The following is a 17,035-nucleotide window of genomic DNA, read 5'->3' on the forward strand; positions in this document are numbered from 1 at the left end:
CTACACTCCCTTTTTTCATTACAAAAACAAGCCTGCTGCACCATTTTCTTTCTGCTCTCTTATTGTCCTCTTTCTCTATAAATCTCCCTTCTCGCTCCTGACATGTCCTTCACAAATTGTCCCTTGTCTTCCTTCCTGCTCCTTCTTCACTCCCTCCATGCGTCACTGCAGCTCTGAGCAGTTTGTCACCGACTCCAGTGTGACAGTTGGAGGGAGGGGAGGGAGTCGGACAAGCAGCAGCTGAGCAGAAGAACTCTGACGGTATCAGCAGGGCGGCCGAGTGTGAAAACAAAGTCAGGCCAGGGATTAAAACAGGATGTGCTTTGCGGCCTTTTGCAACCTCTTTGTCACATTTCATGAAGGTCAGAGGTCAGTAAGTTTGGCCTCATGACTGGATCTGTGTGGAGATATGACTGGAGCTTATATAAGGAAGTTTTTAAAGAATTCAAGATGCTTATGTTACACAAGTAAATCCAGGGCTGCAGATAATGAATATTTTCTTTTTCAATTATTCTGATTTAAAACTACACTTTTTAACAGTCTGCATTAAAAAGTACGGGCGTTATGAGAGGACAATGTGTATAAAATCATCAAGTAATTTTCATGTACATAAATATTAAATCCATTAACAAACTGTTTACTGACTTAAAAATACAGACAGGAATCTTTGTTTTTGGCTGATCCAAATCCCTGACACATTGACTGAAAAAGCAACACTGACAGTAAAAAGTCCTGTTTATTGATTACGACATTGCCACAATAACCAGAGGTGTTAGAGGACCGTACAAGCTGCCTCAGTGTAAACACAATGGCAAAATCTAAATTTATGCCGCAGTAAATACTGTCAAGCAGCCCTCCTCTATGCATATAATCCAATGCTACTGAGATGCATTATGGGAACTGTAGTGTTTTTGGATCCTGACCCATATAATGGATTAAAACTCCTAATATCTTCTTATCTTCTTCCTCTGTTGCTTGCAGTTTATGGAAATGCAGTACCGTCAGTAACTGGTGAAGTCACAACTCCCCAGAATCTAAGGTGCCTGTTCTGTCCAACCAACGGCCCAAATCCCCAAAGATATTCAGTTTACAAAGCAGAAGATTATCAAATTTGGAGCAGGAGCAGAAACCAGAAACTGGCATTTTTACTTTGTTTACTACACAATTTTGAAACATTGTGTCAATGGATTTTCAGCTGTAAAAAATGACACACTCACTAAATTATTATCTGGAGCATTCTGTGCCCCTCGGTGAAGTCAAGGGATTTAGAAATCCTTTTAGGTGGTTCTATGGGGATAATTAAGCAAATCTAGCATTAATTGTTCCCCTGATAATCGCTATGTAAGCACTTCTTTTTAAGGAAGCAAGTTATAAAATAATTTTACACAACAATCTCCAGTGTTTTCATCCTCCCCTACAGGGAAAATCATGTGTATCTTCATCTCTCTGTTTTTTTTTTATTTTACTGTTAATCTGTTGGTTCGCCTGCACTGTGTAAAATAAAGCTTAGGTCTGTTCCCACGCCGTTCATCTCACCTCCTGCTGGTGTGTTAAACACTGTTGACAGGAGCCTTTTTCTCTGCAGGACTGCAGCCTTCAGGGATGGTGGTGGGAGTGTAGCATCTTACTACACATCCACAGATGTGTGTGAATAAAGTGTGAAGGAGACGTTAATGATTTATAATGAAGTGAGAGTGTTAATGAAGACACTGTTGGTTTTACAGGTTTATAGTGAAGGTTTGGAAACTACATGCTGATAATGAATGACACAACAGCAAAACATTTTGCTGATAGTGGTGGGGGACACTGTCTAATAATAAAAACTCCCATAGGTGTTTATCCACCTTGAGGACCCCTAAAGATCCACTAGAAAGACAGCTACAGCATCCTGAATAGTCACTGGAACTGGGAAGAACCTCTTCAGTGACCACTAGAAGCTTAGAACCTCCTCATTGATCCCTAAAACCTCCTAACAACCCTACCCCTAGAACTTTGACTGTTAAAACCTCCCAAAGGGCATCTGGAACCTTCTTGGTGATCCCTGAATCCACCTAAAGGACCTGTAGAACCTCAGTTCATGCTAAAACCTCCTAAACCATCTGTAGAACCTCTTCAGTGACCACTTAAACCCCTAGAGTCTCTGAAGGACCACTTGAACCTTCATAGTGATCCCTAGATCATAGACCCATAGGACCTCTTCAGTGACCACTAGAACTGCTTAAAGGACCCTCTGAACCCTGTCAATAACCAGCAGAACTTTCCAAAGGAACCCTCGAACCTCCTCATTGACCCTAAAACCTCCTAACCTAACGACCCCTTGAACTTTGACTGCCTGAATGTAGAACCATAGAACCTCTTCTGTGACCACTACCACCTTTAGAGCAAAGGACCACCAGAACCTTCTTAATGACTGCTAAAATCTCCATCTGTAGAACCTCTTCGGTTATCACTAGAACCACATGAAGAACTGTGAACCCCATCAGTAATCAATAGAAGTTTCTAAAGGAACCTTAGAACCTCCTCATTGACTCCAAAAAGAACTAAAGGACAACTAGAACTTTCTTAATGACTGCTAAAATCTTGATCTTTAGAACCTCCTCAGTAATCACTAGAAGCTCATGAAGAACCCTAGAACCTTCTTAAGATCATCTAAATGATGTACTGAGATGAATGTCAGTAAAAACCAAGCATAAAGTGTTGGTAATCCTCAAACCAGGTTTTTCCTTTAATTCGTTATCAATCATTAATCAAACTGTCGCTCTCTCTTTCCGTGCTGCAGCTCTGCCCCTGCAGACAGACTCTCAGTCCATCCAGAATGGGGATAAGTCTTTGGGTAAAGACCTTCTGACTCCAGACGACTCAGCCATCACAGACCTCTCTCCTAAAACAGACTCCAGCTCCAAAACCGAGACCCCCACCAAGACAGATGCCTCCTCCAAGACAGATGGCAGGCCCTCCACCCCAGGCACCAGCAGCAGCCCTCAGCCCAAGAAAGGTAGAGTTACGGATGTTTTGATTTTGACTGATTTTAAGTCAATATTACTGTTACATACACCACAAGACCAAAAGTATGTGTACACCTGAACATCACACCCATACACTCAGTTGGCAGTTTATTAGGTACACCTAGCTAGAACTAATGCAGCCTAATGCAACAGTCCTGCAATAAATCTTTCTTTGTCAGGGTCAAAATGTTCAGTTTGTGTTGAAACTGTTGATTCATCTTTCTTGTCATTTTGGAGGAAGATGTTTTTGGTGCTCTTGAACTCTACTGAACTGTAAATTAATGAGAGTAGGACATAATTCAATACAGCACCACAATCAACATCCTCCAAAATTATCATATAATTGAATCAACACTGGAGGGAGGGTTTATTGCAGGACTATTGTTGTAATTGTTGTGTACCGAATATATTGCCAACTGTGTGTAATTGTTGAGCATCTCAGTCCAAAACCACTGGCATTTATGTGGCGCTAATAACCTGGACTGTTCTAAGAAGACTTTGTACAAGACTTTGGAACCTGGCTGCAGAGATTTGTTCCCAGCCTAAGCAGCAGTGAAACTAGTCTGTTCCAGATCATCCCAAAATAGGGCCAGCTATTTATCAATATATACCACATACAAACTCCTAAATGTACCAAGTACAGTCAAATGCTGGGTTCCAGGTATAAAAAGGTAATTAAGAACAGCGTAACGTTGATGCTCATTATAATACCTGTCAAGCAATCACATTACAAGGTCATAATATGGAGTTATAATGGCAAATAAAAGTATTATTACAACTACAAACTGTAAGATGTGCAGTCAGCAGTTTCTCCTGCCGCTGCTGCAGCAGACTCTGTGACTGTGTCAGGTTGTGGGCTCGTTTGTTTTATGATCAAAAACCTGCTCCCCATTAATCGTTGAGTTGCTCCAGCGAACCACTGCAGTGCCTCCCACATTCTCTGGAAACAAAAACACTTTGAGAGAGGTTAAGAGTGTGAAAGGAAAAGTAAAAGGACACGGCTAATTAAGGTGGAGGGTATTTTTGTCCTTCAATTTTCATATCTGACCTTGCTTCGCAGACAAATCTACACGTCACACATGCAAATTTAATTAAATTCATGCATGAATTTCACATTCTTTTTGCCCTAATAGAAGTTTTGATATACAATGAGTCGTTCCCATCAGACAGATGGTTGTGGCCGAAAGCCAAATCGTCATTTGTATAGTGTGGAGGGAGATGGATGGTGGGTGGGGGATGTGGGGGGAGGTGCAGGTGGGTGAAGGGGAGGCACCCGGTGCATTAAGTGACGTCTCAGTAGCACAGATCCTCCAGGCTGGTGAGATGTATTTTTCTCTGCACTTCATCGCGTCTGCGTATCGGCCAGACTGTAGGAAAACTCTCTGAAAGGTGGGGAAGGGAGGGAGGAAATTCAGGTTGCCATGGAGACAGAAGTGCTGCAGGGCCCTCTGCGATTGGCTGAGAATACGCGGCATACATATTACATAGCACGAAGGAGAACCACAAAAGGAGACGGGCTCAGCGAGCACCCCAGGGGTCCTGGTTTTCAACAGTGTGTGTGTGTGTGACTGTGCTCCAAAGTCGTGGCTTTTCATAGGCCAAAAGAGCAACACAAATCCTCCTGTTACATCGCAGTGTCTTTCAAAGTGCGTCAGGATTCATGGCGATTATCGCTGCAGATGAGGACAGCTGAAAATCAGATGTACCTCACAGTTAAAGCTGCACATGTAGTGTGGGAAGAGATGGAGCTGCACTGACCTTGAAATTGAATCAATGAATGAATCCTTCCTCTGACATTTTTCCTTTCATGTTAACTCTGATGTCTTGGTTAAGAAGTGATTGTTTTATACCTCTGTAACATGTCAGAGGTTCAATTCAGACAAATGACAGAATAATTTAGTCATTTTCTCAATTACCTCAAATAATGTTGGTTTTATATTTCCAGATTTTTGTCTTTTTCCTCCACCACAGTCCAATGGGAGTTGGTCAGATCTCATTTATGGCTCTGAAAAATGACATTTTATAAAATCTGCAGCAGCAAAAGTATTCAGAGAAACAATGACCCTGTTATTCTGGATAACCCACAGCCCTCACTGTGAACAGTTTTCACTGGGAACACTCTCTACGGAAGAAATTGTGTTTCATAATCTGGGTGAATCAACCCTTTAATCCTGCAAGGCTGAGGGTTGGACCATGGTAAAGTGAGGAATGTCTTACGAAACCCTGTCACAAACGGTCTCCCAGTTTCAGTAGAGATGATGTTTTAATGGCTGTTTATTTAGTAAAAAAGTAGCTACAGTGTGAACTGTTCATGGGATTATGGATTATCTACAGTAACCAGGACATTTTTTTCAATATACACACACACAAACGAGTTAATAAAACCAGGAATATCAATGCCACTAAAGCCAAATGAATATGTTATTTTATAATTGGCATGACATGAAATATGATGAACAGTTTGATGCTTTTTAAAGTTTATCAGATACCAAAAAACTGCTCTGTTTTGTGGTTTATAATGTTACGATGAAGGATTGTCCTGCTGTAAAAAGTTGTGACACAATTTTTTTTAAATCTTTTCTCTCAATTATCACAAGGTAAAGAGTAGAAATACAGCAGCACTGTGTCAGATGACTGTTTCATGTTATATGGGCCCGCCAACAACTCTAACCTGTGCTTCGACTTCGAGCATAGGTAGCCCAGACATCCCTCTCTCCCCAGCTTCTCTTGGGGGATCCTCAGATGTTCCCAGGCCAGATGGGATATATAATCCCTTCAGTGTGTTCTGCGTCTGCCCTGAAAGCTTTACATTTTCTCTTTTCCCCATAGATTCGATGAGCTCAGAGCAACGACAGAAACTTGCCAAGGAGCGGAGGGAGGAGAGGGCCAGATATATCGGTAAGAAATGACAAAATAATATGGATATGAAATACTTGGAGCAGAACTGTCTTTTAACTCTGAACAAATTGGATTTTCCTACAGAAAAAATGATGGTGATGCATGAAGCATGGATTTATTGTCACTAACTTTATGCATGCACAAAAGTCTGTTCTATTTTTATCTTCAACTTCAACTTCCCTCTTTCTATCTCTGTCACTCTGCTCTGACGTGACTGACGGTTATTGACGTCTCTTATTGTTTCTCCTTGCACGGCTCTCAGAACAGCAAACTCAGCTGCAAGGTAAGGGGCTTCACTAAAACCCTCAGTGTTCGCAGCAGTCATGCAGCCATTTGGGAATAATCAAACTTGAGATTGGAATCCCATTTCCTCCCATTTCCCACCACTCCGGCCCGAAACAGTCGCAGCCTTTCTTCCTCCTCCGTGAATCGATGATTTGTTTTTCTGTTGTCATTTGGGTGAAACTTCTGAACCCTGTGAACCCTCAGCAGTTTCACTTTTCACTTAAATGTTTCTGCTTTAAATTTATCTCAGCTTCATGTTTCCGTGCATGTCCCACACCTATAATCATGGTTTTACATTGTGGCTGCAGAATAAAACTTCTTGTGAAAATATTGTGCTAGCCCAAAGTCATGAAAGGCTATATCTAATTTTCAAACACAAGGTTTCTCCCTGTGGATGAAGGCCAGAAGCATGAGCAGCCAATCAGAGGAGAGCTCATGGGCGTTTCCCCCAGTAGAGACGTCCCTCGGAGCCCGAGGCACTTGGCGTGAAAAATGAGCAGTCATTACCATGAACTGAGACCAGGCCTCTCAGACAGATTAGATTTAATTACTACTTTCATTAGCATCAATAATGTGGTCATGCTGTAGCCACACCAACGGTTTAAGGGGAAATCTGCTCCTTTTTATCGATAAGCCCGAGGTTCACTGAGCTTCAGCTGCTCTGAGATAAGTTCAGTTTGCTGCAGCCTGCTTCTGTGTGTAATTACATGGTGCCGTGTTGGGGCTCTTTTCATCTTGAGCACGCAAACTGTATGCACGTAACAGCATGTAGGGCACAAAACAAGATGTTTAACTGAATGTTTATCCCTTAAACAACAAAAAAATGAACATTTGGAACGAGATCACTGTTATGTAACAGCAGCTTTGCACAAAATATACAAAAAATATCCAAAATATATTTTGTGCAAACATAAATCTGCAAAAGTGAGAATGTGAAAAGCATGCTTACATGCATTAACCCGACATATTTCTTCGATTCATCTGAACAGAATGCAGGCATAATTGGATTTTTTCGAGGAATTGGATTTATGGAGGAGTGAAAAAGGCTTTCTCATTGTTGAAGAGGCTCACACTTGTGCTCCTCTTTGGCTCATTAGTGAAGATGAGCCGCAGAATACTGAACTAAATACAAATCATGTCTTTGCCTCACAAAAAAAAATGCTGCTACATCCTCGTGGAGCTGCTCAATCCACTGAAATGTAGTCCTAATGCTGTCTAACTTGAGATAATATTAAGGCATTTCATACCATTTCTTCAGTTGGATCCAGCATATAACCCGTCCACTTCTGCTTATTTACTGTTGTCAGGATTACAGTGTAATGAACACACAGTCTCCATCTGTTTCACCCGGCCTGTTTTGGGTGTCGGTGATTGAGGCCAGTGATTATACGCTGTAAAGTTTGAGTAATTAACTCATCTGCGAATGAAAAAATGGACAAAAACATCAAAATATTTTCTCTAAATCACCTTTAAATGACAATATTACACATAGACTGGGATTTTCTCGTTGTGCATTTGAATATTTTTGTCATGAAATTTGCTACAGATACTGTATTCATGCTTCCCTGAGGATGAATCCAATGATTTCAATGATTCCTTGAGTCTTGTCTAGCTCCTCCAGGAGGCGAAATTATTCATTATATAGTGAAAAATCTCCACATTTACTGGATGGATTGGCTCAAAATTTTGTAAAAGGCATTCATGGTCCCCAGAAGAAGAATCCAGTTCACTCCAAAATTTCCCTTTGCAGCATTTGTGGTAGAAATAAACAGGACTTTAGCTGCAGAAATGAAAATGTAAAAGAAAATTCACGGAAAATATCTTCAGCAACTATTTGTTCTCATAAATTCCTCTTCTCTTTTTTACTTCTCTCTTTGTCTAAATTTTTCTCTCATTTTAGTGCTCTTAATATTGACAATTGTTTTGTAACGTTCTTTGTTTTTAGTTTAATTGTGTCTTCCTACATTTTCACTTGGTTTTCAGTATTGTTTTATCTATACAGTTCTGTCTAAAACTCATATTGCTGCCATATTGCTTCCTTAAAAGAGAGGTTGCTAACCTTAGTGGTAATTACCTGGTTAAATAAAGGTAAAATAAAAAAGCCTAACAATCTCCTCTGTGGTGACCCCGTCAGCGGCGAAGAAAGCCCAGTGGCTGGAGAAGGAGGAGAAGGCCCGGCGTCTGAGGGAGAGCCAGCTGGAGGATCGCAGGAGGAAGCTGGAGGAGCAGCGACTGAAGGCAGAGAAACGCCGAGCACTGCTGGAGGAGAAGCAAAGACAGAAACTAGAGAAGAACAAGGTGAGAAAGATGCATGAGGAAGACACATTCAACTCAGGATGTAGGAGCTCAGAGCTTGTCTCTAGTTATGAACACTAAGCTTATATGATTAATTGTTGGTATCTTGTCCATGGATGAATCTTCAGAAACACAGGCGGATTTCTTTTATTGCACAGAGCCACGTCCCACTCTCCAAAATATTCAGTGTTAATTGAAGTCAGGGAGGAAAAATCAACACTATGCCAGTGTTTAATGCTTAGTATAATTTTGACCACTGGAAAATTGCCTGTGCACCAGGGATTTAGTCCCATCTTGAGTATTAGCTGTGATGCCAAGTATTTGCTGTATGCAGCCAATTTTCCACAGGGTCATGAACGTAGATTTCTCTTTGGCTGGAATCTGAGTTAACAATTATTGATCACAGCAGTGGTTTCCAGCGTCTTTGGCTGGAGACATCTTAAAATGAAATGTCTTCTTGTGACTTCTTGTCACAAGTTGCACATACCTGTGAGATGAAAGCAGTTCTACCAGAGTTATTTTCCCTTCTGACTGCAGCTTGTTTCATTTAATAGTTTGACATTTTAAGAAATATGCTTATTTGCTTTAGAGTTGGAGGCAAATGATACATAAAGACTGAAAACAGGGGGAAATTATAAGAAAATATACTTACCAATTCTCCTAAAGCTCTATGAGTTGTTTGTTTGTTCTGTATGTAAACAGAAGTATAAAAATTTATATTACTTGGCAAACAACAGTCAAAAGCAGTGACAAGTCTTGACAAGTCTCAGTCTCAGTCTCGAGTCTCAAGTTCAAGTCTCAAATCTGCAGGTGCTGGTTGACATATTTTGTTACCGGTTAGCAGAGCTTGGCTAGCTGTTTCCCCTTGTCTCCACTGTCATTACAACTATTTAAAAAATTAAAAATCTTACTCAAGTTAAAGCAGAACATATAACAAACAATAAGTATCAAAGTATCAAAAGTAAAACTACTTGACATCTTCACATCACTTGTTTTGTCTTTCCAATAGTCTTAACACACAAAGATTTTCAAATTAATACAATAAAAGACAAATAAAAACAGCAAATCTACACATTTGAGAGGATAAAGATGGTAAATATTTAACATTTTTGCATGAAAAATGATAAAATTAGTTATATTTTCCTCTGAACTTTCTGTCAGTTGAATAATTAACTCTACTTGTCACAGCCTCTCAGATTTATCCTGGAAGGGAACCAACCCTCTGTCTTGGAAACACTGGATTACTCAGTTGTTTTGTCCACATGCAGCTCTGATATTCAACTGATCTGTGGTGAATGCTTCATCTGGAAACACACTGACTCAGTTTTAACGGTTCTGACCTCCAGGAGCGATATGAGGCAGCTATCAAGAGGTCCACAAAGAAGACGTGGGCCGAGATCCGCCAGCAGAGGTGGTCCTGGGCGGGCGGACTCAACCAGACCTCCCGCAGAGAAAGTGAGTTTCCCGTGAACCACAAACCACACGGACACTGAAAGAGGCTCAAATACAATGGCAGGAATACATAACATCCTCACTGTAACTCGAGTCTTCGCTGCTCAGACTGTGAGTCACTGATCCAACTGATGCAATACAAGGAAACAGCTTGATGTCATGAGGGCGGGGAACCAGGGGCAGATGATCCACATAGTAATTTATGAAGCTTCAGTGAATGTTTCTGTTTTTGTGGGGGCAAAAATTGGTCTTGAGTGCCAGTTTTCTCCTTTTAAAAGTGATCACAGAGGCAGAAAGACGAAGCGAAAAGGTAGCTGTCACGAACATGTTTCATTAGATCCGAGGTGTGAGCAGTGTTTTCCAGAGAGCTGTGAACTAATTTCCCTTTTCAGACTGTCCTGTTATCGGTGTCTAACATGTGACGGGCTGCTTCTTTTGGACCCGTGACACTGAGGTCAACACAAGTTTCTCTCCTTCAAAGTGCTGGAGATCCTGAATGTGTGCGAGAGTGTGTGATATTTTACGCTAATTTTTGTGCAGCAGAAAAAGTAGTCGTACTCTAAATGTGTCTATAACTATACCACACCCTTCCCATACTTTCCTCAAAGTTCCTCCCCCACCTCTTTCTCCCCCTTTGTCTGAATTCAAATTAATCTCCCTCTAAACTATAATGAGAAGTCAGTTTGACCTCAGGGAAATGGTGAGTCCCTGCTCTCCTCCAGATCCAGACCGAGGGAGTCCTCGGTCTTCGCAGCCCGGCCGCCCTTGTGAACAGTTGTTGTCTGTTGCGTTCTCTCCGGTGCAGGCAGATGCTCGGCCTCCACGGTCAACTTGCCGAGACAGGTGGACCCTGTCATTAACAACAGGCTGTCCAAGTCCTCTGCCACGCTCTGGAACTCCCCCAACAGAAGTAAGGACGACCCGACGTCAATGTCCACCAGGCCTCTTCCTCCCCCCCTTCCCTTCCTATTCATCCCCCTCCACCTTCTTCTCTCCTCTCCCCTAATCTTTTCTTTTATTATTATTATTATAACTGTCGTCTCTGGTGGCCTGCCTGCCTGCCTGTGCTTGGTGACTGGTCATTTACCACCTACTCCCCCCCACTCTTCTCACGCTCTCGGTCTCGTATGCATCGTGGTTTTTTTGATTTCAGTTGGTGGTTGTCATTGATTTGAGTCTCCTCTGCATTTTTGATCAGCCTCCCTTTCACCTCGACATCACTGAGCCATATTCTGTGATATATTTTGGTGTGTTTCATAGGTTTATAAGTTCACATCTTGTCTCGACACCTTCTTTTTTTGGTTGTCCCCCTCCACTTTACTGTTGGTGGTTTGATGTGGTGGTGGTGATATTGGTGGTGGATATTTTAGTGTGACTGTTGCAAATGAACTAAGTATAGCAACTAAATGCACATGCATTGTATTAATGGTTTTATGTATTATTTTATGTAAATCTATAGCATGTTTAGACAGGGATTAAGCCTCTCTTGCTTGGTTTGTTATTTACTGCAGCGTGTTGCTGCCAACCTGACAAACAAAACACTTGCTCAGTTTCTCTTTATAACATGAAAAGTTCTCAATCTAACACAAGAAAATATTTTCATGTTGTTATGAGATATTTTCTCATTATTTCCGCATTCTGGATTATTCTGCTTTTACAAGAAACATTTCTTGTTTTAACAACACATAGCGTTTTCTTACTATATCATGAATTTTTCCTAAATTTCAGAAATACAACACATGGTTAAAACAAGAAACTTTTCACGTCATGAAATACTAAGTTGGTATGTTGTTATAACAAGTTTACAGCCATGCTAACAGCTCTTTGGGCCTGTACATTTACAGTGGTTCTTTGAGCATGTTAGCATGCTAACACCAGCATGCTAACATAACAATATATAATGTTTAACCATCTTAGTTTAGCATGTTAGCATGCTAGCATTTGCTAATTAGCCTTAAAGACAAGTTATGTGTGACTGATGAGGATGTTTTTAGTTTTTCAGTTGTCAAATACAGACAAGATAATGTTACATACTAAATTTTAGCACAAATAATAATGCAGACAATCAACTGTAATCAAAGTTACTATCCAAGAATAGCTATGTTAAGTTTGCTAACGTTAGCCACCATTAGCTACAGGTCAAACCAGACCAAGAGTAATTATTTGAGCAATGATGTCTTTTATCGCCCATGAATTCATCATTTGTAAGATGTCATTTATTCTTATGTTATTTCTTCTTCTTTTTAAGCTACATGGTCATAAATCAAAGTATTTGACAAATTAAAATGTTAATCATATGATGACAGTAGAAAAAAGTTAATGCAGTTAATCATGCAGGGAACATTATATTTAATGGCAATCTATCTATTCACTCAAAACCACAAAAGATCATCAAAGTCATTAGGATTCGTCCTCTGGGGACCATGAATGACTGTACAAAATTTCATGGCAATCCATGTTAAAGCTGTTGAGATATTTCAGTGTCTAGCAAAGTTGTGGACTGACCACAAAGCCATGCTGCTAACATGGCTAAAAACTTCTGTTTGTTGCTTTAACATGAATACAACTAAATAAAACTATATGTTGTTGTAACTATAAAAGTTTCCTGTAAAACAGAATAAGTATGTTGTAATGAAAAAAAAAAACAGTCAAAACAGTCATGTTGTAAAATGAAACTGAGCAACTGTTTTTTTTTTTTTTGGTCATAGTGGCAGCAATACACTGCCATAATAAATTTAATATTTTAATTAACTTGTTATATCAAACTCATTTCATTAGACTCCTGAGTTGCCACATGTACATAAGCAGCGCTGTCTCCATCTCAGATTTGTCTCGCCTCATAACATGTGTCATTATAGATCGTATCACCCACAGTGCAATCAGCAGTTCGGCTCTCGAGCTACTCCGTCACCACAGAGAGACTCAGATTTCGTGCTTGATCATCACTAGCACAGATCCTCCGATACTGCCACAGCTACATGAAAGGACAATTTGGAGCTGAATCATATTTCTGCAGACAGCCAGAGTCGATATCAGAGCTGGGGTTTCTGGTGCTCTGCACAGTGTAACAGTAATAGTGTGGAGGAAAGGGGGTAGGTGGGGTAGGTGGGGTGGGTGGTGTTTATAGATCCAGGCATCAGTCTGCCTCCAGGTGAACAGTCGATCACCAGGCAGCAGCTCGGCCTCCTCTTGCCGCATTGGAGAAATAGGAGGAGGAGGAAGGAAACCGCTGTTGCCTAGCAACAGGAAGGAGGCAGCTGGGTTATCAGTTAGTCATAAAACATGTGAAAATGATCCGTCCAACGTGCAGCACGGGTGATGTATGGTGCTGCCGTATGAGAACAGGCCAGTCTCTGATACAAGGAATGTTTTTTTTAAAATGCTTTTTAAAAACGACAAACCTGCTCTGTTGCGATTGCACTATTGTCATCGGTGTTTGTAGGTATCGAGCGTACGTCTGCTGACATCGTCAGTACACATGGGCCGAGCGCAGCATGTTGTCAGCTGAAGTTTTTGTCACGAGAGACAGGAAATCCACACAAAACTGGACTTGCTGTCATGATTCATTAGCTCTCATGTCGAGATGGTACATTCTGTGTCCATCTGTTTGTTGTCTCCTGTGCACTTGTGTGTTTTCTGTTGTATTTTGCTGTGGAGCAAGACTTTTTAAAAGAGCGTGTATGTTTGTGATGGTAGAACAATTCTTAAAAAAGAGAATAAAACCTATGTGATTTCAGTCAGTGAGATGAGGGTGATCTCAATCATCATTCAAAATCTTACTTAAGTAAAAATATAAAAGTATTACCAACAAAATTTACTCAAAGTATCAAAAGTAAAATTACTTATTTAAATTATGTTAAATCTAATTATTTTCAGATTTTATTACTGTTGCTGAGCGCTGGTAGGTCAGTCATAACAGACTCCAAACATTGCTCAACTTTCAGATTTATTTTAAATTCTGATCCTTCAGTTTCCAAAGATACCAAACATGACAGGCTGATTTAAAAAAAAAAAAAAAAAAAGAGAAGTCACTGATGAACACTGTCTGAGAAAATGAACAGCATCAGCCATTTAGTCATCGGCCAGTACCCGTCCTGTTCACCTGATTCGACACCTTCAGACCGACGAGGAAGGAGCTCAGTAGTCGCCATTTTGACACTGACGTTGACCATTTTCTCGGACAGTGCTGACTTGTAGTTTTCAGTTAGGGTTAACAATGAGGATATGTTTTGGGGTTTATGCGTAAACTACTTCACATACTGCTGGGTTTTTATCTGTAAAATGGACCAAATTTTATAAACAAATCATATTTTTTGTTTGTAAACTGCAATGCAACTAGTAACTACAGCTGTTGAATAAAAGTGGTGGAGTGAAAAGCTCAGTATTTTAAAGCAGAAGTATAAAGTTGGCTAGAAAATGCTGCACTGCAGTGTTTTTTTTTTCTGTATTTCAGACATCTCTTTATGATATTTTCTGTGTGAAGAGTCTCAAAGTGTGAGCTCTCACTGCATCATTTAGTTTTATCTTTATGTTTTTATTCCCTTTCTCGGTTTTTCTAGTATTTGTCTTGTGTTTTATAAAATCCACACACAGGCATCTTTAGACTCCGACAAATACTTCCTGCCAGACTCAATCAGATTAATCTGACATTAAGTTCGCTTTCCTCATAAGACAATGAGTTCCCTGTGTATGTGTTGTTGTTTTTTTCCATCCGTCATTACAATGCTTTGGGTTATTATATCCCGCTGTTGCTGGACATCATATGTGCTGAGTCTTCATCACATGACAATAACAGTCAGACACACACACTGCATACGTACTAGCAGAGTGGTGTTAAGGTCAAACAAACAGCACTAACTGACAGGCCTTTGCACTGCACTGGGTTTGATTGAGGTCGAGTAAACAGCCTCTCTGGCTTTTGTGTGATGTGTGTTTTTATTTTTTTGAGTGGTAAGTAATGAAAATTAACTTGGGTTTGCTCCTCTGTGTTTTGTTTTCTAATGTCTGGTACTGTGTGTAACACGGAGGCTAAAGTTCAATCATCCATCTTGTGTAACTTCTCTGTATCTTTGAGTCTGATCGTGTCTGACTGGCAGACTGGAGTATTGAGTTATACAGACATTTGTAGAGGCTGTGATTATCTCACTGGTTGACTGACATTTCAACAGGTGGAGCTAACAAAGGAAAACTTCTTTATGCACCACAGACCCTCAGGTACCTCTGATATGATATCAGTGTTCTCTAACTGTGGAGATCTGGGGATTTGGGTCTTTTATGTTAATTTTATTCTTTGCTTTTACTGTAAAAGACTTTTCCAGAGATGCAGAGATGGTTAATGTTTGAATAGCTCGCTCACAAAAAACTGATTTCTTTGCTCCACCTCCTGATTGTTAACATCAACCAGTGAGATTATTTAAAGAAATGTCTCTGTAATTGCAGCGTTCAGGTGCCGGTGGAAACATCTGCACAGTTTCTTTATTTTGCTCATGTGCACTTGTGTTGCTTCTTGCTTTTAAGAGGTTATGAGGGATCATCTGGCTGAATAAATACATGTTAAAATGTGTTTATTTACCTTTAACAAAGGCAAAGTTTTGAGTTTTTTATTCACCATCATAACCTGGAAACATTTCCTCAGACTTTTCAACCTCATCATCTGTTTGAGGAGGAGTTAAGTTTTCCTGATGCTTTCAGCAGCACATGAATGCAGCATATGAACTCCACTCTGCATCAGACTAAGGCAGACTGTAGTCAGTGTGTGTGTGTGTGTGTGTGTGTGAGAGAATATGTGTGTAAAAATGTGTGTTCAGTATCTTCAGAGAGAAGCGGTACATCTCATGCAGTGTGTGTGTGTGTGTGTAAGACGAGTTATCTCCTGTGTGTTCAAGTGTGTGTGTGTGTGTAGTGTGTGTGTACTGTACCTCAGTAACCCGACACTGACGGCGCCCTCTTGTGTCAGCCCGCAGTCTGCGTCTGAGCCCGTGGGAGAGCCGGATCGTGGAGAGGCTCATGACGCCGACGCTGTCCTTCCTGGCCCGCAGCCGCAGCGCCGCCACCCTCCTCAACAACAGCGACTCTCGTGAGTGTGAGACCCCGACCACGTCTTTAACATCAGTGTACCCACGCTCCTGTGTGAAAGGAGAGACAAACTGTCTGGTCTCCTGTAGCTCTCTATGCTTCTGTTCACATTTTTATGAATAACTCTTCGAAAAAACAACCTCACCACAAAATCCATTTAGCAGCTTTCATCACACCACATCGCTATTTATCTGACTTATCCAAAATGGAAACAGACCTCACAGTGGGATTGTTTTCTCCACAACAGTTTCATTATTGATTAATCATTTAGTCTGAAAATGTCATGTCTTGTTTTATGTAGACAAGAGGCAAAAACCTCAGATGTTTCAATTTACTGTGACTTAAAACACTGAAAAGCAGCAAAAGTCTCACATTTCAGGCTGAAACCAGCAAATATTTGGCTTTTTTCTTTAAAATAAATGACTTCAATGATTAATTGATTGTTAAAGTAGTTATCAAAGTGATTCCTGAGGGGAAATGGAGGCACAGCTGCAGTAAAAATGCAGTAAAGTAAAAATGAAGCTACAAAAGGCAATAAGATGATGAAATCAATAAAATTGCATTAAAAAAACAATAAAATAAACCTCCCCCTCCTCAGGTATCATCACTGTCTCTGTGAGTTGGATTTGAATGATCATCTCGTAGCCGTGTTGTTGTTTTTACCTCTGCATGGTGTGTATGTGTGTGTGGGCCCTGACCTCGGCCCTGCCGCCGCTCTCTGCATGTTTATGTGTCACTCAGACTCTCACCACTGCTCCCGTTCAGCCTCTGCCAGTCCTCTGAATGCCTGCTCCCATCACCACCCGCACCAGAACGCCGCTGAGCGTTGGAGGGTCTCCTCCGCCAGCACGCCGGACATCACCCAGCGACAGCGCCGACGAAACTCCACACCGGTAAAAAACTGAACACATGACAACACAAACCTGCTGTGGATTTATACATGTTTATTCCTCTGTGCCGGCGACAGTATCTCAGGAACACCTGGAGGGAAGTTCTTCAAATTTGGTTCAGACATTCACTTGGAC

At 40.8% G+C, this 17,035-nt stretch overlaps 1 protein-coding gene across 11 annotated transcripts in view; it reads left to right on the forward strand.

The window, feature by feature from the left end:
* The window catches only part of LOC108884025 (MAP7 domain-containing protein 1), a 100,913-nt gene that overhangs the window by 74,667 nt on the left and 9,211 nt on the right, over positions 1 to 17,035 (forward strand). For 3 of the 11 annotated variants that reach the window (XM_051068123.1, XM_051068118.1, XM_018677660.2), the window contains exons 2-9: positions 2,780 to 2,995; positions 5,835 to 5,903; positions 6,166 to 6,186; positions 8,323 to 8,486; positions 9,830 to 9,938; positions 10,741 to 10,845; positions 15,892 to 16,011; positions 16,752 to 16,903. In XM_051068123.1, the coding sequence (XP_050924080.1) occupies positions 2,780 to 2,995; positions 5,835 to 5,903; positions 6,166 to 6,186; positions 8,323 to 8,486; positions 9,830 to 9,938; positions 10,741 to 10,845; positions 15,892 to 16,011; positions 16,752 to 16,903 (956 nt within the window). The remainder of the gene's footprint in view (positions 1 to 2,779; positions 2,996 to 5,834; positions 5,904 to 6,165; positions 6,187 to 8,322; positions 8,487 to 9,829; positions 9,939 to 10,740; positions 10,846 to 15,891; positions 16,012 to 16,751; positions 16,904 to 17,035) is intronic. The other 8 variants (XM_051068141.1, XM_051068136.1, XM_051068126.1 and 5 more) reach the window with 7 other exon arrangements.

Source organism: Lates calcarifer, linkage group LG3 (assembly GCF_001640805.2).
Source record: "Lates calcarifer isolate ASB-BC8 linkage group LG3, TLL_Latcal_v3, whole genome shotgun sequence".
Classification (NCBI taxonomy): Eukaryota; Metazoa; Chordata; class Actinopteri; family Centropomidae; genus Lates; species Lates calcarifer.